Source organism: Camarhynchus parvulus, chromosome 8, assembly GCF_901933205.1.
Source record: "Camarhynchus parvulus chromosome 8, STF_HiC, whole genome shotgun sequence".
NCBI lineage: Eukaryota > Metazoa > Chordata > Aves > Passeriformes > Thraupidae > Camarhynchus > Camarhynchus parvulus.
The window spans coordinates 9,351,272-9,367,281 of NC_044578.1; the positions used below are offsets into that span (position 1 = coordinate 9,351,272).

At 39.4% G+C, this 16,010-nt stretch overlaps 1 protein-coding gene across 3 annotated transcripts in view; it reads left to right on the top strand.

The window, feature by feature from the left end:
* Nucleotides 1–16,010, top strand: part of TESK2 (testis associated actin remodelling kinase 2) — a 76,848-nt gene that overhangs the window by 33,913 nt on the left and 26,925 nt on the right. For all 3 annotated transcript variants that reach the window (XM_030953061.1, XM_030953062.1, XM_030953063.1), the window contains one exon: nt 360–408. In XM_030953061.1, coding sequence (XP_030808921.1) covers nt 360–408 — 49 coding nt within the window. The remainder of the gene's footprint in view (nt 1–359; nt 409–16,010) is intronic.

Consider the following 16,010-nt stretch of genomic DNA (forward strand, 5'->3'; position numbering starts at 1 on the left):
ACCAACAGTGGATTACTTGGCTTAAACTTGCCTAAAATAGGCCTCTGAGACTGTTCCCTTCTGCATAAATCATTATATGTTGGCCTTTGCTTATTGTCAAATTAATAACTTTCCATTTTGAGGTTGAGCTGTCTCCTGTGCTCTCTTGGAACTGCTAATTCAAATTATATTATAGTGTAGATACATGATTTTTTGTACTGAGATGTTTAAATAATCAGTGGTGAGGTATGCAGTGTCTGTGAGGCTGCGTTTTTTCTCTTTCCTTCTTTTTTGTTGTATCCTATATTAGTTTTTTTAAAAGAACAAAAAAGAGGGGGGGAAAAAAGCCCAAACCACTTTTCTTTTCTTGTTTCTTGTAGGTTTATGGGTGTCTGTGTGCATAAAGGACAGCTGCACGCTCTTACTGAGGTAAGACTATTTCATAATATATGTACTGAATATGAAATATTCTGTTCTCAGGACAGATTCTGCAATTGCCATTCACCTTGAGTGAGGATTCTTCTATGGTGACTGGTGAGTTAATCACTCACTATTTGCTATGTTTAGGCAAGATTGCAGAATCAGCCCTCAGAACTCCACTCACAGCCCTTGTATGTCTTTTCTCTTCAGAAGCACTTACTGAGGTGAAAAAAAAAATCACAGTAATAACATAAACTTCACTAATAATGTTCTAAATGAGATGTGCATTACTATTGAGCTGCCCCTAAATATTGTTTCAGTGACATTGCATTGTATTTAAGTCTTATTTATTCTCCAGTTGTACATTTCACAAGTGAATCAATAACATTTCAACTGGGTCGTTCTTGTATTCACTCCCTCCCACTTTCATATGACAGCTTGATCTGGGTCCCATAAAAAGGAATTAAAAAAGGAATTATTTCATTGCCCAATATCTAGATATCAAATATGAAGCTGAAGTTTCCATTAATATGTGTTCCCACCCTGCTTTATTGGGTTGTTTGTTAAATCCCCCTGTACTGCTCAGGAAAAACAAGAGAGTATTCTCTTGTTAGGAATAGTGCTGCCTGTTTAGAGTCAAAATCATAAAATGCTTTGCCTGTTGAATTAGTTTGAGTACAGACTAAAAGGGAACTCGTGGTTGGTAAAGTTCATGTTTCTTATTTACTTCTGTTTTGTAGGAACTCCTCAATTAAAAGATTAACCCTTTCCCACCCTCCCAATGACAAGTCTGTTATTAATTAGCAATTTAAGTAGGTTCCTGGTATGGTGTGCTTGCCAAGAGCTGCTGTAAAATGAGGAGGCTGAGGAGCTGTATGCCAATTAGCAGGATATGTGTCACCATCACTTTCTGTAACTTACAGATGCCACTCTGAGGCAAAGATGCACATATGTGGGCAGTGAATTTCTTCACCTTCTGGGGTGACAATGTTGCAGTTCTCATTCTAGCTGATATTGCAGAGATGCACTCTGGTTCAGTGTCTGTATGTCTAGTGGAGCAAAGGTAAAGACACTACCAGAAATTTCAAGATGTGGCAGGAGTGTGAGCATTTGCCATGAGAGGGACAGTTTATTTGATTTATTCTTTCTGTTTTTTTTTCTCCTCCCTGTGCTCAGTAGAGGAAACATTCCTGAGCTGGCTGATCAAGTTATTCAGGCAGGCTTTGCTAACATTATTGCTGATTTCTTTTGGATATCTGGTAAATTGAAACAGGGAGTTTTGGGCCATTCCACTCACTGAACATTGTCGTAGAAGAGGTGGAGCTTCATAATGCTTTATTGTACTAAAACTTGGAAGATTTTACTCAGTGTGGGTTTTTTTGTTTGGTTATTTTTTCCCTTCCTTCACAGCAGTTGCTTACCATTTAAATAACCCTCCCCACCCAAAAAGCCAAGAAAATGAGAACAGCACAGATGCTTCCTCATAGTGAGCTAACTTTGTAGCTGCTGCTTTGTTCAGCTATTTTTGAGTTCTTGGCAAGCAAATAAATCTAAGAAAGACTTCAAAGAATAACTTTTTATAGTTATAATTCAGAATAACAGAAGAGATTCCTGAAGCATCTTGAGACCAAAAAGGAAAAGAAGTTTACTGCAACATTTTGAGAAACAGAATAGCTTTAGTGATATTATAAAAGTGTAATTAGTGATTACTGCTTTTCTTCTGTGGGCAAAGGTGAGCATTTAATGCCTTCAATAGGAAAATGACAGAAATTAATGTTATAGGGAATCCACACACAGTTTTGCCCAGTAACGTAGCTGCTCTTGGATTTCAGAGAGCTTTTAAAAGTAAAAAACTGTATATGCTCCAAGTGGTGGAATTGTCTTTTCTGGCGACAGTAGTAGCATTTTTCATCTTCAAGTGTGTGTAGAGTAATAGTTGAATTCTGAAGGCTTCTGGAGGTTGGAGAAGGGGGCTGAAATGAAGAGCTGAAGGAGTTATTAGTAAGACTGGCAGGGTGAATCACCAGTTCAAATATAGCCCAGGAAGATAAACAAATTGGCCACTGTCTCATGGCTTTTTTCGGCTTGTAGTCCACAAAGGTGGTCTCCTTGCTCCCAGTGCTCAGCATAATTGACACCAGCCTGGCACTGCAAGTGCTCAGAACTTCTGCCAGGGTTTCAGTTCTTTGGAGATTAAACTGTTGATTCAGAGACCCATTGGTCAACAAGTGTCTGAGTCACTGCAGGGAGAATCCTCTGGCAATTGCCTGTGCTGGACCTGTTCTGTAATGAGTTTAATTATCTCTTCTTGTGTTTTGAGAGTGCAGTTGATGATATGCGTGTGTATGAGGGATGCAGCACCACTTAGAGCTTATGTCTGAGGGCAGCATGATGGGAAATCATGTTTATTTTATATATGTGTATGTTTTCATAACAGAAGAAGTTGAGAACTTGTGCCAAATGTTTGGTGACTGGATTTAGACAACTTGTGCTATTAACAGGCAAGGCAACCTCAAATGGTGTTAGAAGAGCACTGAGGATTTTGTAAGCCTGTTAAGGGGCTGTATTAGGAATATGCAGCACTTTGTTATTGGAAGGCAGAGTTTGAAGCATTACAGATTTCTTTTCTTGCATGTTTACAGACACAGGAGGCTTAAATACAGGAGTAGATCATGTAGAGCAGGTTTTTGCCTGAGGAAGGTGTTGATCCTGTGTATGCCTTGGGATTTTCCCTTTTGGCAGCATTTTGTGTTGATTTAGTTTTCCTGTCTCAAGTGGCTTTTGTTTTTAAAACTCTTGAGCAAGAGGCAGTTTCTGTTTGTTTTGGTTTTTTTTTTCAAAATAAGAATGGAATTGTTTAATTATAGACTGCACTAGGACTTTGGCCTTGTTCTGAATCCACAGTCTTATCAGTTTTGATAATCCAATATTTTTTTTTAAGTTCTCAAGCCAGAAGCTATGGTATATGCCTCTTCTGCAGTAATTCAATATCCTTAGATTGACAGAACAGCTTAGGCTGCCAAGGACCTCTATCCCTGCAAGCACTAAGTTAAGAAACATTTAAGGAAAGCAGAGTAAATGCTTTAATGGGTGTATCACCCAAATGAGCTGGCAGGCATTAGACTGCCTCACTAATGTTGAGCTCATGAGCACAGATTTGCCATGCTTGTTTTCTCTAAAACCAGAAACTGGGTATTCCTTTCTCAGCATTCAGCTTTAATATGAAGCTGCTGGTTTGTTTCTTTAGCTACAGGAATCTGCAGTGTTTCTTGCTGTACTCACATGCCTCTCCAAACTAATTTCAGCCTTTCCCTCAGGCCTCTCTGTGTCTTCCAGCCACTTTCCTAATCTGACAACTTTCTTCACTTCCATTTCCTGGCACACAGCAGTATCATAAGTCTGGAGAAGCTAGCAGAGTAGCAGTCTCTGGTGTCAGCATGGGATGCTGCAGAGCATTGAGAGGCCAGCTCAGCGCTGCTGCCAGGTGAGCAGACAGACAGACAGTGTGTGCTCAGGGGACATGGAACCTGAGCCAGTGGGGAGCAACCATGGCTCAATAGCAATTGTGCATGATTTTATCCCATACACATCTATCATGGAATGGCTGCATGGGCAAACATCCATTTTAGATGGAAGACAAACAAATTTGTGTGTTGTAGGTTTTATAGGCCTGTGCTATTATACTGAAACAGATAAGGTAGCAGCATAAAGTCTAGCATATAAAAGCCACTTAATACCTTCTTGCAGATCCTGAATTGTTTGTTGAACTCAGTTGAACAGGTTTATCTGAATTTCTAAGAGACAGGTCAGGCTAAAATCTGGTTATAATTAGATGTATATTTATATATGCACAGACTGAATCATACAGCTTGATAATTCCTTCTGGAAGGAAGTGAAAGCCTTGGCAGTTGTGTGTATAGAAGATGAGGAATGGAAAGTTATTGTGTGTTGATTGGGATATCTTGAAATTGCAGTGCTTGGGGACAATAGTTAATTGTTGCAACATAAGTTTTATGACTATTAATTCATACTGGGTGATAGTAAAAATGTGTGCAAATGCACTGCTGCCATGATCTGATTGCTCAGTGTGGGATCTGACATGCAGTGGAACTTTCTCAGGCAGAGAGCAGGGCTGTTGTAGTGTGATAGGAACATGTGGTAGGTGATGGAGGGGTAGGACAGCATTATTTCAGCCAGCAGCTGTGTGAGCTGAGAGCTGCCTGAGATGCTCTCCTGAAGTCTTTCACATCTTTGCTGGTGAATTGCAGAGTCAGACTCATGGAACATGTGACACCACAGCAGATAGCTGGGGTGGGATCAGAAGCACTCAGTGTAGTTGGGCAGCCATGGTTTTCAGGGGCTCTTACATATGGCAGTGGGAAAAGTGCTAAAGCTCGCTGTGATGAAAATGCCAATGTCCTTTGAAGAGAGAGGGTTGTTTTCAGTAAGTTCTTTGCTGATAACTGAGAACTTCCCTTCTCTGCCTTCCTTCTCAACAGCAATAATTTAAGTAAACAATAAATGCAATTAGTGGAGCTTCAGATTTTTTGAGACCTTCCTTTTTTAGCATTTTTTTCTTTTTTACTTTTGGAGATAGCAGTAACTAGAAATAAAAAAATATTGAAAGCTTAAAAATCTCAGAATTGTTTCAATGGTGCTGAGTTGCCCTTTTACAAGGACTAGAAGGTAAGTTCTTAAAGTGGGAAGGTTCTTCTGATATACTGCTTTCACAAGCAGAGTAAATAATTTAAAGTATTTCATTCTTCTCTCTTTTTTCCTCCCCTCAGTTCTTGGTTATCTTTCTGTGGAGGGCCTTTGACTCTACAGTGGAGAAAACCAGACAGACATCACTTAGGTCTCCTCTTCTGAAGCTCTGTGCTACAGCTAAAATTGTAGTAGTAAATGTATGTAGTCATACATTGCCTTCCAGATGGCAATTGCACACTCGTGAGAGTTTTAAAAAGGCCTGAAATACCATTCCTTCCCTGCTTCCTCCTTTCCTCATCTCCTGTAAGACTCTCTAATCCCTACTTTTGTTCCACCAGTGTGATTCATACTGTTTGAGTAACTTTAGTTTTACTCATGTAGCACTACAAATATTTAACTGAGCTTTGATGCTGGCAGTAGGCTGTCAACTCTGGAGAACTTGGTGTCTTTGGAACTGTAGTTCCTATTAGCAGTTGTTCAGCAAATATTTCATGCAGCAAAGGAATTGTTCCTGCTTTAGGTATTACCTGTTTACCAGCTGACATTCTGTGGTGTGAAGTTGGTAAGTTGGTAAACCTGAGCTTGGAGATGACTGAAGAGAAAATAAATTACAGTTGTGCTTAAGGTAGATCCAAGTAGAAAAATAAAAGAATTTGAAGGGCTCTCATTTTCATCCTGTTAGAAAATATTACTTATTTTCTGGATACTGCCGTCCAATTTCTAACAAAAAAACCCAACAATTCAGAGATTTATTAGGGAAGTCCTTGAATTCATGTTAGATAGGTAGTACCTAATCTGTGCAGTGAAGCCATTCTGAGTAGAGGCTGCCAGATCAGTTTGTATTCCTTGATATCTTGTACTTACTAATGCTTGTGCATTACCTCCCCTTGCTTATTGAAATATTTCCTAGACACTTTATGTAGTCCTTCTGACTGAAGTATTGGAAAAAGGGAGCTCAAAAGGAGGAGGAAAAAAGCAGAGGGGTGGGAGAACTCTAAAGATAATTTTGTCCTTTATCTCTTCTCAGATTTGGGACCTAATTCTGCTCCAATTTGGTCTCATTTGCATACATAAAGCATCTTCCTTGAATGTATGAAGGCCTTGGGCAGTATGTAGTTATTTGTTTTATGGTTTTGTGGCACTGGTCACTGCTTTGACTTTCTGGAGGAACAACATGAGCAATGATGCAAGCTTTCTCTTGGATGTTTCTGTTTACAGCCCAGAAGATACAGAATGTACCTGTTAATTCTAAATATCTTTTCTTTAGGGGAATGAGTCTTGATACAGAACAGTGTAAAAAGGGCATTTACTTTGGAGTAGCTTTAAAAAAAGATTCTCATGCAATGATGACAAATGATCTTTCAGATGACTTCCAACAACTGACAGCCAGAATTTTTAAATGCCTCCTGGCTGTAGGATGCAGCAGAAGGGCTGTGATTTAAACTTAATAAGAACTCAAAGTATGCATGAAATTCTGCAGATTAAATTTATCCTTGTGATCTCTCAGCCCATGAATAACATGACCTGTGGATTAATGCTGTAATAAACCTCTGCTTGCAGGCTCTGTCCTGTTTTTCTGTGGTTCAGATACTTTTTGTAGCATTAATTGGAGCTATAGCTTCACTTTATGAATGAAGAGTGCTTTCAGTGGTGCTGTGCTAGTGCTGGAAGGTAACTGCAGAGGCAATCTGGGCCTCCGCAGGTACAAAACCCAAGCACCAGAAGAGTAAGTTTAGCCCTGCTGAAATTATGTCAGAGGTATTGAGTCCTACTAAGCTATGGTTACTTTGTATCTTTCCTGTAATGGACTTGAGTTTTAGACCTGGATAAATTTGGTTCCAGGAATATATGCTCTGATGACAAGAATGGTTATGTGGTATAAAACTAGAAGCATCTGTTGCTATTATTTGCTTGCCTTTTTTGCTGCTTTTGTTGTGGAAGTCCAGCCAGCATATATCTATGTTATTTCCTCTGTTAATTTGGTTGTTTGGGTTGTTTAGCTTTTCCCTTACAGGAGTCATTATGGGTTAGACCTTGCATGTACTTGCCTCAGGGTCAACAGGAAACCTTTCACTCAGAGCCCAGGGATTTGACCTCTAGAGAAGAGTAATGGTAACCTTGTCTGATGCAGCAGTAGTTGCACTCCCCATTAATGGCTGTGTGAGCAATCACTGTAGGACCTGAGAAGAGCAAGGTCATGGCAGCAAAAGTGGGGTTTAAAACAGAGTGTGGAAATAGCTCAGGTATTAGGAAGACTAGGCTAGTCTGTAATGTAAAAGGTGAGAAATCATTCCATTTCATTGGCACTATTTTTTCCAGCACTAAATTAGGATGAATGGATCATGAGATGTCTCTTAGGGCTATTTGCTGTCTGTATAGTGCTTTTTTCACAGAATGGTTGAGGCTGGAAGGGACCTCTGGAGGTCACCTGGTCCAACCTCCCTGCTCAAGCAGGGCCAACTGGGGCTGTTTGCCAAGGCCTGGTCATGGAATCACAGAATGGTTTGGGTTGAAAGGCACCTTGAAATATCATCTTGTTCAAATTCCCCTGCCATGGACACAGCTTCCAACAAACCAGGTTGCTCAAAGCCCCATCCAGCCTGGTCTTAAACACTTCAGGGATCTGGCATCCACAGCCTCTCTGAGCAACCTGTGCCAGTGTCTCACCACCCCCAAGGTGAAGAATTTCTTCCTAAGATCTAAATCTAAACCTACTCTCAGTTTAAAAACATTCCTGCTTGGCCTTTTAAAAGGTCTCTCTCCATCTTTACTGTAGGTACCCTTCAGGTACTGGAAGGCTGCAATTAGGTCACCCTGAAGCCTTTTTTTTCTCCATCCTTAACAATCCAAATTCTCTCAGCCTTCCCTCACAGTAGAGGTGCTCCATCCTTCTGATCATCTTGATGGCCCTTTATATTTCTCCTCTTGAGAAAAATCACTTATCTCACCACAGAAAAATTGTTGCAAGTTAGCAGGTGCTTTTAAATATCTTGTTAATTCTATCATCCTTTATTAAAACAATAAAAACTATGGTGATTAGAGATAAGGTAAACCTACAAGATGCAAAAAGCTGTTACTATGTGCCTGCCTACTGGCATATCTGAATATTGACTTAATATTCTGGGGTTAAAAAACCTAACCAACTAAATTTGTACAGAAAGATGAGCCTATTGCCTGTGCTTTCTACTTCATTGCACATGAACATCAGAACTCAGGAAGAACTCAAAAGTTTTATCACCTTTGTTGTTGCATGCAGCAGCTACCTGCTGAAAGGGATATAGGGACTTTTCTTACAGCTGAAAAATTAGGAAGCTTCTGTTTATATTCTAATATGAATGTGTTTATAAGATGAAAAACCATCTAGCCATAGATGATAGCAAAATCTCTAGCAATATAATTTTGAAATTATAAAGATCCCGATTCTTTAAAGTGAAAAGCTTTGGGATGTGCTTTGGATTTCTTTTTTCAAAGTATAATTTTTAGCTTTTGCTTAAATTATTGTGACAAAAAATAGATATCTATAAATGTGAGTATTAAGTACATGCATGTATGTATGTATCTGAGAAGTTATTTGTTTGGTACTACATATAGACCTTGGACTTACTTCTTTCTGTGTCACTTGCAAAATTATTTCTACTACATCTTTGATCATTTTGAAATGCAGTTATAATTCTTTTTATAAGCTTGGTTTGGTGCTGACACTTCCCTTCATCTCTCGATTGTTCATAATAGAATTTTAAAAATACTTGTCAACACTTGAGCCATATTTGGTCTTCTTTTTGCACCCTTCACAGCATATGGACTGTCAGTTTCAGTTTTGCTGGAACAGTTCACTTAGGTTCTCAGTTCACTTTATAAAAAGTGGCTGAATCTGCTCTCAGCAAATGTAGTTTGTGCCTTGACAGCCAGCTCTACCTCATGCTTTCTCTGTGCTATGCAAGGCATTGTACTGTTTCATCTTCAAAGCAGTGTCCTTTTTCCTCTGGTTTTATTCTCTTCAGAGCAGTACAGCATCTCTCTCTTCAGCCTGAGACATCCCCATATGAAAGACAGATTTTGCAGAACTGAAGAGACCATTCCTTGTCCCTTAATCATGTCAAGAAGCACAGGTGCCTCTAGAGGTAGCCATGCCCTGATTAACTGGAGAGTGCCAGACAAACCAGCTATACTGGCTTAGTGAGGGGGGTGTCTGCCCTAACTGTATTTTTTGAAAGAGTGCATGAGAAAGCAATAAAAGTTAAAATTCAGTTTTCAGTGACAGTTTGATATAGGTTAACAACTCTGAGAAAGCTGAGTGAAGGTCAAAAGAATATGAGCACCCTCATCTGTGTGATCAGCTAAAGATGTCTCTTTTTTTGTTGAAATGAGTCTGTGGATACTTGCACTGAGCTTGTTCAACCAGCTCAAGAGTTGCAGACTGCTACCTTTGTGTACCTTCTGTGTGAGAGCTGAGTCAGGCTGATGATGCAAGATGAAATCTAAACATGGTACATGTAATAACTAAATTAGACTGTTCAAAGTTAGTAGAGTTTAAAAAACACTTGCAGAGAAGGGAAGGGGCATGGTCATGGTTTTTAGGAAGTGTCACACTGTTTAAGCCTTATGTTGTAATTCTAAGGCTTCATGTATTATTTTGTAACAAAAAAACTTCATTGTGTTAGACACATTGCTATTTCACAGAAATTTAGACAAAGTACATATTCTTTACTTTTATATTACTTCCTTGGGAACCTGATATTTTAGTGAATTTTTTAAAAAGAAAAAAGACTTCAGTCCCAAACACAGCTTGATGTGCTGCACATACCAAAAAAATCAATTTAAAATCACACAAGGGGGCCCGGCTTTCAATAGCAGGAGGCAGGAAATTTAGTGTTCTGACTGAAATTCCACCTCCAGTTCATACTCTTGCAGCTTCATGTTGTGGCATATGTGGTGTGCTTGACCCTTTGGTTCTTTCTCCAGCAAAAATGATACAGGTCTCCACAGGAGTTTTAGCTAAGTCTCTCTGATTTGTAGCTTTGCAGTTTTGAGTGCTTAAATATCAAAAGTGAGGTTTTTGGAAAGTATGTAAAGGATTTTATTTAAGTTAGGTGATATTTCATTTTTTTTCCTTCTACATCTGATGCTTACTTACTTTTTTTTTAAATGAATGAAAGCTAACCATCTTGTCTGATTGCAGTGATCAAAGATCTGGATTTCCAGAAAAACACTTAACAGAGAATTTTTAAAAATCTGTTTGGGTAGGTTGTACCTGGCCACGCAGAATGCATTTTGGAAGGAAATTCATGTTGCTCTATCTGGTCATGACACTTTATTCTGAAGACAGAAAGGTGGAATTGATTCTCAAAAATTGTAGTAAAAAGCTCAGTTACAGGAAGCAAAAAGCTGACAAAAACATTGGCTTCTGGAGGACACAAGCTGGCATTTACAGGACACTCTCTGAGGAGGGAAGCTGGCAGGTCAGTTAAAGGAAAACCTGCTGTGGGCTGATGGTGAGCAGGTAGGTTAAACACATGGGGACAGCTCTCCAGGCCAAGTCTGTGCTTTTACCAAAGGCAGAGAAGTGGTGAAAGCTGTGTGAGCCCTGCATTGTGCTGCAGGCAGTGGGAAGCTGCTTAGATGCATCTGCACTGTGTGGTTAGGCAAGAAGGGTGGGTTCTCACAAAAAGAAAGCTCAGATGTGAAAAGAGCTATAATCAGAGACACTAAAGAAGTCCTCATGTAAAGGCAGAAGCCAAGACTTTAAAACTAAAAGTCTAACTTGAGGTGCACAGTCTATATTATGCATGCAGGTGCTAGATGAGAAGTGATGAGCAACCAGTTATTTCAGTGAAAACTTCTGAGCTTTTCTCCCTTCCTCTCCTCTATTTTTAAAAATTAAATCTTGGCTCTGCAGGCTATACCTTGGCTTTAATTATTTCCCCCTCCTCTCTCACAGGAGGATGACTGACTGGTTTTATCACTTCAGAGCCTGTAATAGTGCACAACTTTTATTCATTATTTTATTTGAGATAGGAGCATCTAAATATGTTGTGTTCTGAGGAAGGCTTGCTAAATATCTTTCTGGTGCTAACCTCTTCCTCCTTTCTAGAATGTCTCAAGGATAGAAGAAAGATAAGAGGCAGATAAGTGTTCAACTGCAAACAGCAAGTTCCATTGTCTCATTCCTTGTGTCCCTTCTGCCCATGTGTGAGGCACACACATGTGGGTGGGTGCTCTGTGTGGGTTGTGTGGGTGTTTTTGGGGAGGGGTTTTTAATATCTCTGTTTTGACACTCAATGTAAGCCAACTGGACCACTTGCCATTGCCTCAAATGAAAAAGAAAAACATTTTTGTATTTCAACCTCTGAATTCTTTTGTTGGTGGCTATGAGGAGATGTAAACTTCTCAGCTGTCATGGTATTGGGGGGAGAGAGAGGAGGAGAACTGAACACTGTCTTGAGCACTAGATTTTCCTGTTACTTCAGTATATTAAGAGAGGCAGTCCAGTTAGGTACTGTGATGCTGGCCACTTAACTTTTTGCCTTGTAATTTTTTCTCACATATTTTCAGTAAATTTAGTTTGTATGTAGTGCTTTCTCTTATTTCCCCCCTTTTCAGTGTGTATCCCAGGAAACATACTCTTGAATTAAAGAGTGTTCTGTAGCTTCACTTCCTCATTTTGCTTTACTTATCAGCCATCCAAAACATTCAGAAACTCCTTTAATGTTTGCTTTTGCACATCAATACTAGTAGAGGATCTTGGTGCCTTCTATAATTGCCAATAAAGCGTTTGAGCACCCTCAAATATATTTAAGTGTATGTGTTGAGTGGATGTGGGAGTGTTGAGGTTTGGAGAAGTACTCTGAAACAGCTCAGAGAGAGTATTCTTTGTGCAGAACTTAAAGTTTGTACTATGAGAGGTGTTTGTGTACTGTAAGTTTTGCTCTCAGTAGCTGTTTCACAGACTTCAAAAAGTGAAGCAAAGGGGTTATTTTTCTGCCATCTTGCAGGCATATAATCTGTGGGCTGCTGCTGCTGTTATTTATGTGGGGAAGGTGAGAAAGACCTTATTTAAATGAGAAGCTCCTTGTTAGGAATTGCAGCTTCTCAGCAGAACTGAGTCCAGTAGGTTTGAAATGCTGTCAGTGTGGATACAGCCTTCTGCTCTTAACAGAAGTGTTATTGTAGAGATGCTGTTTCTCTTGCCTGTGTCAGCAACAAGGTACTTTCTCTTCTATGCCTGTGTGCTAATTTATGCCATATTCCAGATTCTTATCTGCACTGAGACTGGGCTCCACTTAGAATCCAAATGCTTGTGACTTCAGATTATAAATGCAGGGGTTTTTGTTAGGCCTTCTTTGCTTTCTGCTTTTTTCTACTAATATAATTGCAGGAAAAATGGTTATCAAGGTCAGTTTGTATAGATATACTGGGAGTGTTTTCCGGTTCCACCAAAATAAGCTTATTTCCTGCAGTATTTCAGACCTGAGTGTGAGTGAGCATCCAGAAAACTGCCCTCATCCATGTGGGTTGCAGCAGTGCGTTGTTGCTATGTGCCTCAGCTGAAAACTTACCAACAAGAATCTGTTTGTAGCAGCAAGTAGCCAAGTGAACGTTACATTTTGATTGAATGGAATGACAGAAAAGGGCTCAATTCAGCACACTGACCATAAGAGCTGTTGGAATTAGAGAATTAAAGGAAGACAAATCTTGCTGAATTCTTTTCCATGCCAACGCTTGAATGTTTGGAATGCAACAAATGGTTTTCATTAGAGTTCCTTCCTGAGTTAGTGCATGTTAATTCTTGTTTGCCCTTATAAAAGAAGCCATGCCTGTACATGCCTTTTCAGAAGGAGGAGCCAATGAATTAATCAATGCCACAACTGACAGAGAAGAAGAAACAGAGGTAGATCTGTTGCATTTCTTGGCTTTTGGTTCTGAGTTCTGAAGAGTGACCAGGCTATGGCAGTTGACAAAGCTGACCCTTTCCTCTGTGAATAGCTGTCACTTAAATTTATTTTAATCCAGTAATTGTTAACACCTTTAAAGAAAATACATAATTTTTTATTAAAGAACAGGATTGTTTGTATTGGTGGAAAAGCAGATGAGAAATTGATTTTAGGTTACTGATTCTTTTCCTTCAGTTTTCAGGAACTGAGGAGCAGGAAAGTAAAGGAGCCTTCAGATGAAGACTTTTGGCTTTGCTTCTGTTCTTTCAATCAAGCTGTTTTTCCAAGCCACTTCTGCCCTTGTGATCCCTCATTAAAAAGTTTGATCTTTGTTCTGAAATGTGTTTGCTTCACCTGTGTTCTCTTTCAGTATTTGTGTGTTTCTCCATGGCAACATTAGTTGACCTGCTGAGCAAAAGTATGCTCACATAGCCCAAATTCAATATCCCACTTGTTCTGTTTCAATTATTAATTTATTTTGTTTAAAACCATCAATGGAAATGGAAGGTTACTTGGGTCAGAGGTACTTGGGCCAGGTGGTTTTGTAGATTTTTAAATTGTGGGAATTTTAACAACTGGAGGTCTAGGAACCAACTTCAAATTTAAAAAAATGTCAATTTAATCTCATCGTCAATCTCGCTGTATCAACTTGTAGTATGATCTTGTCTTTCTTTTCCAGTTCTGCACAGCTGAAGGTAATGAAAACAGTTTGGGGAAAGGATGAAAATTCCAGTCCTTCCACTGTACCTAGTTATGCCAGTTGTGACAGAAGGGTAGATTGGCCTGTGCAGAAGCCAGAAGCCTTCAGAGCAGTCACTTAGGGACTGCAGAGTGTGGCAGGTGACTGTTAAACATATGAGAACTGAAGATGCGGTTGTGTCTTCCTTGAGACAGGTGGTCTAAAGCTGGTTTTAAGCTTCTGCAGAAAGCTTAGTGAAAAGCTCTCAACTTCCTTTTATTAGGCATGAGAGTTACCTTCTTACTTCCAGCATTAGAAATGATACAAATATGCAAGCTCTGTCTATTTTGACACTCTTTCATGCATTTGTCAATTACATCTGCAATACTTTATTTTGCTTTCCAGGTCTCCCTTCAGAGTATAACTACTTATTCTGGGTTTTGCTCTGATGTCTCTCTTCCATCTCCATGCAGAAGGTGCTACTGCCACAATTCTAGTTTCTCTTTTCTCCTGCATCTCTACCTGTTTCTTCAATGCATTTTTGCATTTGTTGCTATCTCAGTGTTTGTCTTGTAGTGTTCTGGGTCCCTGGATCTCTTGCTCTTTACTTGCCTCATTTGGTTTGTCACCTTAAATGCACTCTCCACACCTACTTTTCTTAACCACTTAAAGCCTTGTCTTTTGCAACATTTGGCCAACAGTACAGGGGCGTCTTGTGGTTATTTGTTGCTTTTCAAATGACAGGCAGTGACATTTAAAGTCATCTAAATAGCAAATTTTTTCTTTTGGCTTTCCTGTGTAGTATCTGTTGGCTTATTTATATCAGACCTACACCCTGAAACAGCATTGGTTTTCAAAATAGCATTGGAAACTCTTTGCAATTGCCATCGGTCTTCCAGCTCAGACTTGGCAATATTTGGAGTCTTTGTTTTTGACAAATAACTGTCAGAATTGTGTGAATCTTGTGCCTTTTCTTTAAGAGCTATTAGTTCTCATATTAGTGTTTAAACTGCTGTTTTGATTTTTGAAGCTAAAATCTGACAGCTGAAGTTCGTTATTAGTCTCTTGAAATGAAGCATGTAATGCTGTGCTTAAGTACTGTTATATGCTGAATTTCTTCATTTCATATGCTGGAGTCTGATAATGTGACTGCAATTGTGTTACAAGGCAGCAGTCCTATTATGCTGATTTTAGGTTAAAGTAGCATGACTGTTGTATGGGGATAAGTTATACACTGCTGCTTCTGCATTTCATAGCAGTCAACAATAACATCAGAAACCTCTTCAAGGTTCTTTGATCCAGAAATCATCTGTGCTTGGCTGAGCTTCTGAGTAATTTGTCCTTCAAAGGAGCTACTGCCCTCTTTCTTCATAACATTTGGGAGAGGTACCAGAAATGCAGTTTAGCTGAAGTTTTGTTTTCACAACAAAAGGATGAGCTCTTACCTTGGATTTTTTAAAGAAAGAATATTTTTGTGGACTAAGATGCCAAAGTCTTTCAACCAGTGTTCAGCTTGCTGTGTTAAGTTGTAATAAATGCAAAAATAAACAACCTATAGCTGTTGCTTTCAGACTGGCAACCAGATAAGCTGGCTGTTGGTGTCCAGTTACATGACAGAAAAGTAGCATGAGGAATAATGGGTAGCTGTTTCACTGCAACCTGATGATACAGGGTTTGAAAAGGTCTGAACACTGCTCCATTTAGCTGTGATGTTTCTAAGAAATGTAGTGCCCTTTGCTTTCATTGTCATAGCCCAGTCAGATCTCTGTTCCAATTGCTTGTACACTTATGTGTTGGCTGCTGTTGTTGTTGTAGCAGAATAATGTTTTGAGATAATGTGTGTGCTGTAGCCTTACTGTACCAGTACTGTGTCAGGGACAGAATAAAATCCAGTGTTCTCTTTGGGAGAGATGCATTTTCTATCCTTCAGGATATTCTTACCACACAGAGCCGATTTGTGCCTGTAAGAGATTGAGAACAAGTATTTTTCTCTTTCAGTTGCACTGGCAATTAGGAAGTAATGTACATAGTTTTGTGTCTGTCCTGAAAAGGCTTTGTTGAAGTCCTCTGAAAAAAATAGGCCGTCAGGCTGGCTGTATGCATTATCAGCCTGAATGACTGGAAGAATTGGATTACTTACATGACACTGAGGGAGCACTGTGCAATGCTTGCCTTAGGAACAATTCAGATCTCTGCATGCAAATATTACCTGCTGGCCAGCTAAAACCTGAGATGAACTAAAGCCTTTAAGATGTCTAGGAAAATCTTACTTCTGTTGTTCGCTTGATGGTTAG